Raw genomic sequence first — 12605 nt, forward strand, 5'->3', positions numbered from 1 at the left:
TCAACCCTGGAAATAAAAACCTATTTTGCCTACCCTTTCCAATAGTGAGGTAGGAGTAAGGCATATCTTTGGACTTAAACATACAAAGTCCATAACTAATATGTCATAATCTTGCTATTAACCAAGATGGTTCTTTCTCTGTGTAAAAATTTAGCTTCTCCAGCTAGCTTTCACAGTGTTGAACTCAGTCATAAACACTGATTTATTGACACTTCATTAATCCATCTAAAATAAATTTAAACTCATTTTTATAATTATCATTACTTACTAACGTACACTTAGAATTGGGAAGCTGTCACTAAATAAATATTTCCTAATTATGAATGGATATATATGGAGATATATATATGGACATACATGCATAAGTATAGGTACTCATACACACACAGAAATAAATGCATTGGATGCAATAAACTAGAACATCAAAAAAGGTGAGCTTAATGTTTTTAAGTGAGCTAACCCTTGAAAGTGCAAGGAATAAAACTTAACATGAAAAGGCTCTTGTCTCATATTTTATATAATGGAAAATAATAAGAGTATTACAATAATTACTTTAAAGGCATTGAAAAATAAGGTTATAATTTTTAAAAAGTATTTTCTCTCAGGAATTCTGCAAAGCTGTTATTAAACTCCAAAGATTTTGCTTCTCCATTATTTGTCAAGGCTTTGATGGTGTGTGTTAGGGACCCTGACTCGATTAATCCCCAATGGACAGAATACAAATCTCAGCTTCTGCAGCAGGCAAAATAGGTATGAAAAGTTCCTGACTTTCCTACACAATTTGCTGTCCTTCTGTTCTAAGAAATACTGCCATATTTCTGAACTTTTTTTCTAATTCTCATTCTGTAAATTAATTGAAAAAAATCTTAAATATGGCAGAATAAATAAGAAAAAAAGTGACTCCCAAACTGACACAAATCACCATTAGAATATTATTTCTTTTAAATAAAGAAAGAAAAAAAAGCAAAGCTGCATTTGATAATCTATATGTAAAACTGGTCTGTAACTGTACCTTCATTTTCCTCTTACTTCATATGGAGGAAACAGGATCACACATAATACCTTTCCTGTCACTGCTGTTGCTTAATTAGTCAACAACACGTAAAGCTAACAATAAAACTAATTGAGCTGGGCCTTCAGTCTCTAAAGAGAGACATCAACATGTAGGATATTCTCACAAGCTATGGGTTTCACACACCATGAATGGAAAAAGGGACACTGAGGTCTTCTGCAGAGTACTATACAGAACTTTCGTTTCAACAGATCTAACTATATGTAAATTTTAACAATTCCCATGTTAACAAAAATTTTAATGTTCCCATTATGTGGCACTATTTTTTTCCAATGATGACAGCTGGCATATGAAACTTAGAAAACTTTTTTCTCTCGTCCTTCCCTGAATAGCCAAGAGAAAACCATATATGACGTGCAATACACAGCTTCTGCATTTAGGTGTAACAAATACACAACCGTGACAAGGAGTCAAAAAAATCCACCAAGAAGACAGTAACAGAAAGTGACATGTTAAAAATATTTTTCTACAAATGACAGTATTAAAATATTCTGTGTGGAGTGTCTTCATCTTGATCCGCAGGGAGAAGACAGATTTCTCTCTAATGCTTTGTCTTCTTTTCAAAAGCTGAAAGCAGTCAATTGCTAAGACAAAAATGCATTGTCAATGTTTTCAATACACTAATATGAAACAATCAAACCTGTATTACAGCACTGTTGTATAGCACTTGACAAAAGCGTTAAGTTGAAAATTGTTTTGCAGACATCCCAAAACTAAGGGTTTCCACTGAGTTTTCTAATGTGTCACATCTCTTTGTCACTTAATGGGCCACTCATCTTTCATTCTCCACATGAGGAAGAGTAAGCAGCACATTCCAAAAACACTTGTTTCCTTACCTCACACAAGGTAAAGTGACATATTGAGACACTCCCAAAAAGTCTGAGTGAATACATTCACAACATGACAATATTCACAGAACAAAATTCCAAAGTACATAACTAGTTGTCAATAACTACGGGAATGTATGAAGTCACCAAGTCCAAAAAAATCTTCCCATTATTTACAATGAAGAATATGCAATCCTGCAAAACACTAAACGTGGATTACATTTTCCTTATACATAATCTTTTATTTATATCTGTGCGACTGATCACAACCTAATGTGTGTTGCTCAAAAAGACAAAGGAACAATGCTATTCAGATTCCCACTAGCAGGACAAAAATAACTTGTTAGACTTTAAGATGTTCTAAGGGTTGGGTTCACATCTATTCAAAGTTTGGATCTAGCCATCTCTTCTTATTTTGTCTTGTACTTTCTACGCCTTTCCTTTCCCCAGGTGACACCATTCATTTGGCTTGAACCATTTCCAGAATAATACATGAACACAGAGGTTGACAGAATTTGTTCATGTAGGGTCCTTCCCTGTGCAGAATTATCCATCAGGAAACAGGTACATTTTCTGAAATTTGTATTTCTTCCTGAAGGACTGAGAACTCATTCAGAAACAGTGCTGGGCAATATATCAACACATTGCAAAAGTACTGTTCATGCCTTCATACTGAAATGAGCTCCCTACATGTAGTGATGGAACTGGGAAGTCAGAAATACATTTTCTTTATTAACTCTAGGTTTTGTTCTTCTAGTTTTCTTCCTTCACACAGCAAATATTAAATGCTTTCCTGTGACAGAATTTCTGATTTTAAATAGAAAAAAATAAATGTTTTAGATCATACTGCTGGAGCTTCCAGCAGACATTTTATAAGGAAGAATTTTCTCTTTTTCTTGACATTGACATTCAAGATTAGTTCCAATTTTTTCCTCCTAATTAGCTTTTCCAAGACAATTGTATATTTGAAACAGAATACTTTCCCTCAGGGCATCAGAAGCTTAATCTGTCCAATTTCCTTTCAACGGACATTGAAAATAAAGCAGTGTGTTGTAACTCTGTGGGGAATTAAGAACTATGTGACATAATAAATGGAAAAAGCACAATGCAAATAAATTCAACATAGGCAGCAATAAAAATACAGTAATGAAAAATCCTTTAAGCCACCTGACAGAACTGCCTGTTCATATTAAAGTCTTTTTGCCTTTCAAAGGATGTTAAGACACTGAATTTCCACAAAACCAAGGATTTTCATATTCACAACATACTAAGTGATTAGCATGAAATCATTTAGAAAATCTTAAAACAATCACTTTATCCAGCAGTCTTCTTTCTGATGGAAAAGATTTTTTCTTAAGCTTCATCGTCCCTCACCTAACTCTTTTCTAATATCTGAAATATAAAAATCAATAATACTAAGCATACAATTACAAGATTATGGTGATAAACAGTAAGGCTATTACTGACTTTTTAGACAGAAATTACACTTGTAGCTCTTATCAATGAAAGTAACTGTTGGACCAGCTTTTGGGTTCTGATTAACAAGTCACTAAGAAAATAATTGCAGGTCTTGATTTAAAAATTCTTGAGAATTTAATTGATATTAATAATCTTTCTGGTGAATTGCACACTACCTTTCTAGCAGAAAAAGAGCTCTACGGAATGGTTTTTATGACTGCTAACATGCAGACTTTCATACACAGTTCACAATAATTTCTTCTGTATGCCATTTATAGATATGCTGCACGCATACATGGGTAAATGGGGGTGTGTACTATATGTATATACATATATAGACACTATACAACTTCTTAAAAGTGACTATGCATCTCATTCCTGTGTAGATTTATGCTTCAACTGTGCCTCTTAAACAGAGCTCAGAAAGGTACTTACTGATGTGTAGAGGAAGCCTTCTCCATTTAGGGCTATATACAACCCAGTCTTTACACCCTGGATAGCAACAACTCGAAGTCCCACTGGTATAAGGTTGAATAAAGCTGTGAATAAAAAAAAAGACCAGATATGAATATATTACAGCGTCATGCTTTAAGCCCAGCCAGTGGCATACAGTTACTACTATATGCTAATAAACATCATTAGTAAAAAGAAAGAAAACTTCTCCCCCTTTTTTCAATTTTAAATTGAAATCTAGTAAAATTAATCGTTAAAATTAAAGCCTAAGTATCTATTTAGCAGTAAGTTCTGCAATAGTTCAGTATCTGGCACAAGTACTAACTAGCAAATACAAAGCACAGCAGACTGGACTGTAGTCATTTATGTGTAGTCTGTGTACCCTGCACTGCAGACATGAGTATTTCAGACAATCTGAAAAGAGCCAGAGCCCAACATTTTCTATCAGTGTAGGCTGATTTTCATGATAATACTTGCAAGAGATCCTTCAAAAAAACATACCTCTGATTCTGGGCATTTTTACAGTTTTTGATTAGAGGTGCTCCCTTTAAAGATTGCTTTCAAGGGGTCTGTGGTTTGAAATAAAAAAAAACCAACTGCCTTTGTGAATTACACATCTGATACAAGCAGTAGTACACGGGCATTACAGAGGTAATGAAAGAAGCTTATTCTAGTCCAGAGAATTACTGTAGTATGTGCTTCACTCTAAATGTGCTTAAAAGCTATTGATCTGAATATAGAACATGTTCAAAGACTAAAATTTGCGGTGTGGTGCTGTGTGTGTGTGTAAATGTTAACCCGAGCTAATAGCAGATACCCTAGCAATAGTATATTACCTCTGTAAAAAAGCTATAGCTTTGATTAGAGTCTGAAAGAGGCCAGTGTGAAGAGTGGGAGTTTATTAACCTCACCACAGAAGAACAAAAGTAAAAGTGATATAAGTAGGAAACACAGACCAATTAGTCTAATAAAAATTATGCCAGTACACTCCAATATTAAGTTTACTGACTCATTCTAGGAAATCAGATGCAAAGCACACATCAAGCAGTCTTGGAAGAAAAGACCTGGATGAGCCAGAGTTCATGCTAAGTGTTTTTCCACTGTGGATGAATCAAGGATTGCATGAAAACCAAAAACGCAAACCATGTGTATGGTACACATGCAACTAAGCCATGTCTCAGGAATATCATAACACCTCCAGTGAGCTCCTCAAACTTTAGGAAGAACATCCATAGATGTGACCAGAAAGTGCACCCTATGAGCTATCTGTAATCAGAATGTCAGAGGTAAAGCCTAAACCAAGAGAAAAATGTTAAATTGTTGTTCATAAATACATTTTCTCAAGGTGTGAAAACTCCTGGTTGGTCAAAGGGCACAAAGCCACAGATGATTTATGATGATGATGACCAAATCTTTACAACTGAGAAAAAACACCTTCAACATTGTTACACACTAAAAGAACATGTAATATAAGATCTTTTTAGGAATGCACAAAGCCAACATGAAGCTAGGAATTTTGTAGCAGAGCACTTTCTGTAGCTGTAGAAATTAAAATATACCCAAAAGAGCTCTGGAAGAACAGAAAAATAAATGGTTTTACAAATAAGAATAGAAGAGATGACATCAGGCAAGAATTAGCACAAATATATATTTTCATTTCTGCAATTCTCAAAGGTCTACACCATGCAAGGATCTTGCTGGATATGGGGCACAGACGAGGTTCCCTCTCTAACCTACACAAGATAAATGTAAACCAGTGAAATATGGAACTCATCGACAAGATATCCTGAGAGTATATAGGCTAAACATTGAATGACTGGAGAGTTTTCAAATGTTCAATATAATCTGGAAGTAAAAAAAAAAACAATCAGCCATTACCCTGAAATGGAACGATGTCAAAACCAGCAGAAGCACTATTGTGGGCAGTGTAGCAACACTACTGTCACAGCAACACAAGGTTTCAGATGGCAGTTATTTGTTTTCTAGAAGAAAAGAAATGGCAGGAGGAAGCCAAGATAGGAACGTGATGCTAGAGGGAGGGCAGCAACAACTGAGGGAACACCAGAAAGGAAAAACAAACAGTACTTGTAGAAAGAAAAGAAGTGAATACAAAAGACAAGTCAGCCATGGGAAGCTAATGAAAAATAACTCCAAATCATAGTGGTTCAGTCAAAACTTCTGGAACCTAGATATACTTTGCTCTATTACTTATAAAAATAAAGCAGCAATACTAGAGAAAAAAACAAACCCAAACAACCACCATTGAAATAGAGGCCTGTAACATGGAAGAGTTTTGTGCAACCTATAAAATTACTACAGTGGCTTAGAGTTGCTGGTGAATTTAGAAAGCACTGAGGAGGGCATATAATGTGTCTTTTACTGACACCAAGTTTTACTTGGAGATTTTCAGAGCTCCTGTAATTAGTCTAAAACCATAAAATTTTAGAGTGTGATCTGAAATGCTCTAATTCTGCACATACAGAATATTCAGTAACTTCCACAAAATCTTTCAGATTTGGGTGAAACTAAGGAGGCCACTCTACATTCAATTATTGATTGTTAAATGCTCAGCAACATGCTTCACAGTGAGGTCAGCAAAACATGCACCAGTAAGGCACAGAATGTGGTTTTTATGTGCTCTAAAGCTGGCCAAAGGAAATTTAACTTCTTCCAGAACCCGGCTGTGCAGTACCTTTACTGAGCAGGATTTCTGTGCCGAATTACACATTTCCAACCTTCCTAGGATTCACCTGTGCTATCCCCTACTCTAGTAAGAACCTGCCTTGAGAAAAGCAGAAAGCCTTCCAGAATTTGCTGGCATTTCAGGTCTGCACAGCCAAAGATAATCCCTTACCCAAGGGGGAGGGTAAAAAGAAACATGCGCCCAGCTTCCCTCTAAGACAATGATCCAAAACCAAAAAAAGTGGGGGTGAGGTCCCTGAACATCTTTATGTACCTAAACCCAGCCTGGTGAGTCCACCAGTGAGTTGAGAGAGGAAGCATCCTGGAACAACCCAGGAAATATAATTCTGCCCGATGCTCAGTGCTTCCATGCTGCACAATTAAGCATAAAGCCTGGCAAATCCAGCTGGGAACAAGATGTGAGAACATCAGGATAATCAAGTGGACTGACAGGCAAAAATGGTGCAAGTAAAACCCTTTGTCGGCGCTGAGCCTGTGCATGCTCCCTTAGTTCTTCTTTTTATACCATCTAAACCACAACTGTAGAGCAAATGATTTCTCTTCTTGTTCCTAAGCCTGCAAGGCTACCCTCATCACACACAAGATCAGAAAATGGGAAAGGGGGATAGTTAATAGCAACAATTGGCATGAAAAAAGTTATTGGTTTAGGTGGTGTGGAGAGGATTTGTAGCAGCAGCCAAGTCCTCCAAAAGTTTTAGCCAAAGTTAAGTCCACTTTCTGATAACTCCTTCCTTATGCAAAACACAAACCCACCATGTACGTTTTTCCTTTTTTTTATGTAATGCCGCCATGGGCTATTAACTTGAAATCTGAAATGCCTGAAATCAGATATTTCCATATCCTTATGTAGGTATAACTGACTTGTAGCTACAAGAAAACTGCCATTACAGATCAATGTTTTTCTCCAGAAGCTTGCTAGAGACCAATATCTTAAGGCTTATAATCTTGCTGTCTGTTCTGCATGCGCACAGCCCTGATGTCAGTTAACAAACCTACCCACAGCACCAAATCTCCAATCAGATCAAGGCAACTATTTCTTTAGTTTATTTCCATCTGCATGCCTACAGGCAAAAACAATTACTCCATCAGAACATCTTTTAGGTTGGCAACGAGTACAGGGAGGTTGGTATTCAGAGATCCATCCATCTTACGGAGGAAACCCATTCTATCCACCTGCTGTTAGACAAGACGTAATTAAACCTTACTTCTTAGTATGGCTGAACATGGCCTCCATTGATCCTGTCACACTGACTGACATAATACTGATGGGAGAAATAGGCTTACCTAACTCCCAAAGGTGATGTAAATACATGACTAAATCTCCATGCAATTCTTTGAAGACAAACTGCAGTAAAAAACAGTGCAAAAATCAGACTGCAAATATTTCAGCTCAGTAATCCAAATTTTACAGCATTGCAGCTGTTGTTTTTTAATCTTCATGTGCTTTATTTCTGTCTAATGATCTCCTTTACCTTAAAAGGATGCTATGAACATTATTTTATTAATATCTTCAAGCCAAAATATGAGAGTGGAAGGTAGTTTAGAAAGACATGAAAAAGTTAGTACTTCCATATTAATTTTGGAAAACATACATAGAGCATTAGAAGCATGCATTGAAAGATGAAAATAATATTAAATGGTTGCATGATTTCTTGAACAGCAATTCTACCAGGTACCAAGTGACACAAAGGAAGTAAGGCACGCTGCTGCATAATTAAGCAAGAGATGTGCAGAGCACAGCCAAATCAAAGATGCTTGGGTAATGTTAACTTTGGCATTTAAGACTTTATGAAATAAGGCTACAAATGAGTAATGCTCTTTTAATCTGTTTTAAACATGACTGTAATTTCATAGGGGGCACAAATAGCAGCATTTGAGTGTTAAAATCAGGTTTATCACCCATTGAGGGAAGTATCAGAATTTATGATGTTTTTTTTCAGTGGCTGTTGCCTGAGATATACTCTTCAGGTAAATCAAACTAAACCATATGGCTAAGAGATTCAGGGTTTCAAACTCAGAAATTAAAGAAACAGAATTGTACATTTCCTAAATTAATTAGTTTTTCTACTAAACCTACCCTTCATTCATGAGGCAAAACTGTGAAGATAGACCAAAGGCTGAAAATGAGTCCTTTTGGGTAGGGAGGAGGACAGAAGGGGAATGTAACTCTTGTTACCACAAGCACAACATGAAAATAATTTCCATTTCTTTATAATTTCTGTGTAGTAGCTTGCTTTTCCTAATTAATAATGATGAGGTCTATGAACAACATTGAAGCAAGTTCCATTCGCACCAGGTAATGCTGAGAACCGCTGTAAGGAAAATTAGAGCTAGAAAGGGATAGCTAAGCTGAGTAGGACCTCAGTAACCAAGCCTACAGTTTTAACCACAGTCAGCCCTGCTTTCACTGCAAACTATCCACAAAAGCAAACCAGAAAGTGTAAGGCATTAGAGGAAGAAAATACTTAAAACCATCTACACCAAGAAAAGCAATGCAATAAAGCCTCTTTCCACATATCACTGAGATTGGCAAAAAAATACAAACTGTACACATAAGATGGTTAAAGCTAACAGCCTTGGTCTGGTGATGAGATTTAAAGAAACTCAGCACCATTAACCAATAGGTGCAATTAATCCCTACTCCATTATAGAACATCACTAACTTGGAAAAGATATAAAAAGAAATTAAACAAGGAACTGAAACCCATCATTTCATTTAGATTAGGTTCTAATAGCATGGCTACCAACATAAGCAAAAGTATGTTCAGGGATGCAATTACAAGCAGTCGCATCTTTCTTCCTTTTTCATGCAAGGGTTTGTGCACAGCAATACATTAAAAATCTTGCCCTGTAGCTCTGCAGACTCTACCCTTTACTTAAAGCAAGATAGGGCAATGGCTTGCACTATAGCAGCTGACCAAAACCAGTAGTAAAACTCATTTTAACTTCAGATAGAAGTAAAAAGTCCCATTAAAGAGACTACCAAGAAGTTTTAAAGACAAAAAAAAAAAAAAGAAAAAAAGGGTGTAACCAGAACCACTCAGTTTGAACGGACTACATCTTGATCTTACTTTTTGCTACCTCTCTATAACACTGTAACTCCAATTGTGTATAACCTATGTTTACAGACATACATATAAAATGAGTACAAAATGAAAGATGCACTTGAGGGAATTTTAACTTTAAGCACTCCTCTAACTGCTTGACAGAACAAATTGCAACAGCACAAAAAGCAGCAGCATGATTAAGCTTCAAAAACTTTCCTTGCTGAAGACAAGAAATCACTTCTTTGTCCCTCTCTACTTACTCTGGCTCCTCTGACACACAGCTACTCAGATGGTCAGTGCATAATGAGGACTTTTTCACAGGAACAGTGAATAGTGCAGAAGATGGGTGGAAGGCTGGCAGAGATGCACATCCCTCTGGCAAAATGTATTTTCTCCATTTTTATAAAACCTACTTTGGAAGTCATCCTCACTACCAAGGTAAGCTGTCCTATTGACGGCTAATATATGTCCAACCCATCACCCACTGGGCATATCAAATAGCCTGAAAGCTCTATGATCAGAAGCAGGATTTCCCCCCTCTGGTAGCTGCCAAAACATACTTATCAGTAAGCTTCAGACAGAAGTTATCATGATAAGGAGCTCACAAAAAAAAAGTAAAATAAAATCAGAACACTGGGAATTCCACCCATGAGAAAAATATCATTTTAACGTAAAAGAGAAAAGGAAAAATGAAATATGCTGCAATAAAGGAAAGCAATGAGAAACAAAAAGTTCAAGAGGAAATGGAAGGAAACAAAGTGGAAAGGGAAAAGAACTGAGGAGAAAAACTGACAGCACAGAAGAAACAGACATATACTCATATACCAAATAGATAAATATTCAGCTCTTTATATAGTCTCGATATATATATACTAGCAAAAATTAAGGTGGAGATTAATTTTACATTCTTATGGTCTAAACTGTCTTTCCTAAATAACATTGTAAAATTGGACTAGTAAAGAAGCAGATAGTGAATCAAACCAGTTAAAGGAAGAAAACAATCCCTTTATGAAAAAAACCCCACCTTGGTTTAGCCTAAAAATCATGTTGAAGTAAAACACATTATCCAACAATATTTATCTAAAATATGCAATACTGCTATCTGGTATTTGGTTGAGTTTGGACAAGTTCTACAGTTCAGAATATTTATGATATAGAATAATCATTATTTATTTTGGAACAATGAGAGTAAGAGAGATGGGCATACAGATGGATATTCAGAAAGGCAGGGAGGAGTGGAGAGAAAAGGAAAATGATAGAGTAAGCAAAAAAAGGAAGATTTGTAAAGGTTACAATAGCAAAAAAGAGGAAAGTAAGGCACTATGGTCTAGTTTTGCAAAGACTCAAAATCTACAGGGTTCTAAGATTAAAAAAAAACCCTAAACAGGAGTGACATTAAAACAGGACAAAATTGTTGCAGTCATACACACCTCCTCACTGAAGCTGAAAATAAGAGAGAGATGGGCAGAGAGAGAAGGTGAGGGAGAGATACATGCTTGCACTCTATGACACAATTCTTGGACTTCTTATAGGCAAAGCTTCTATAAAAAGCAATAATAATCTTGTCTGCATAAGGTCTTAGTATCTAGTCCAGTACAGAAGTGGGCATGAGAGACGGACACACTGAGGGAAGAAAAGAAATAAGGAAGGTAGGGAAAAAACGCTTGAAAAAAACAAGAAAAAAATGCACATCAAAATTGAATAATTAGTTTTTTTTCTCAATTCTGAAAAAAAAATACAATTGAACAATAAAAGATGATCATGCTATCTGTTGATGAAATATGTTAAAAATGACATGTACATTGAGAGATTATCAGGCACCTAAACAAAGTAAAGCAGAAACCTCAAATCCCTTAGTTTTTATAGCCTAATTCCAACATTTTTGAGAAAATGAAAGGCTTATTAATCTATACATAATAAGAAGATATTTTATATTAAGAATGCTTAAAATAGACCTCAAGATCAAATATAAATGTTACTTAAATATGCCATTATCATTAAATAAACAAAACACAAATGTTCTTTGCTAAACAGAAAATTAAATATCAACAGTTTCTAGAGTAATAATAGGTTTGCTTAATTATAATTTGCAGCTGAAGCTATCAAACGTATATGTGCCCACTGAATGAAAATATGTGGCAGTATCATAGGAAAACAGTACCAAAGCATCAACCCACAAGGCCTTTTAAGACAGCTTCTGTTTGGGATATCTTTGAAAACTGCCACTGTCAGTCCCTATACTGGTAGAAATTCTCTTAAAGACACTGGAACTCTTGCTAGTATAGGGACTATAGGACCTTAAGCAAGGTACTTTAGCATGCGTTTTAGAGCAAGATTTTGGTAGACATTAATTTATTTGCTTTGCTGAATCAGGGTCTACATGATCAGATTTTTCAAGGAATTTTTTGTTTCCATCTCTTTGTTATTTATTTGAAGAAATTTAGCTTTTATAAAAAATGTCTTTAATATAATTTTACCATTTTAATGAAATTATAAGAAGACAATCATTGGCCTAAGTGTCTCACTCCTAAGGTCCACTGGCTGTTACACCTTCCCTTTCAGAGGGAATACATTTAGGCCAATGTCCTGCACAAGCCATGCTGGTGGTCATTAGACTTCAAATGGACAGAACCCTTTTCCTTTTGACAAAACACATTCAGAAACCCTCCAAACGCATTAACACTGTGCCTGCAAGTTCATACTCAAGCAATGCAATCTGCATGTGTGATTATGACATTCCCCTGGGGCAGTCACTTACTAGAATTACTGCTGTCATCCTTGGTTCCATCGAGACTTCCATCGGGGTGCATTTGCAAGTAGTAGCCTTGCCTGCAATATAACCTGGTCACTATACCCTTGAGCTGGGGATCTGAAAGACAAACATATTTTGTCACTAGCCTCAAAACTTTTCCAAGAGTTATCCCTGCTTCTCTCACCGTAGGAGGAAGTTTGGTGAAGCAGCATTGCCATCTTAAATATAAGTACTACAACAGGATGGTCCTGATGGAGATGGGGAAAAGTCTCACCGCAAAGTATTATTAGGTC

At 36.0% G+C, this 12605-nt stretch overlaps 1 protein-coding gene across 3 annotated transcripts in view; it reads right to left on the bottom strand.

Annotated features, from left to right (window-relative positions):
• The window catches only part of FGF14 (fibroblast growth factor 14), a 399679-nt gene that overhangs the window by 83690 nt on the left and 303384 nt on the right, over positions 1–12605 (bottom strand). For 2 of the 3 annotated variants that reach the window (XM_005145231.3, XM_034074467.1), the window contains exons 2-3: positions 12319–12429; positions 3793–3896 (exon numbers count right to left, since the gene is read on the bottom strand). In XM_005145231.3, the coding sequence (XP_005145288.2) occupies positions 3793–3896; positions 12319–12429 (215 nt within the window). The remainder of the gene's footprint in view (positions 1–3792; positions 3897–12318; positions 12430–12605) is intronic. The other variant, XM_031045566.2, reaches the window with a different exon arrangement.

This window comes from Melopsittacus undulatus, chromosome 2, assembly GCF_012275295.1.
Source record: "Melopsittacus undulatus isolate bMelUnd1 chromosome 2, bMelUnd1.mat.Z, whole genome shotgun sequence".
In the NCBI taxonomy this organism is placed as follows: Eukaryota; Metazoa; Chordata; class Aves; order Psittaciformes; family Psittaculidae; genus Melopsittacus; species Melopsittacus undulatus.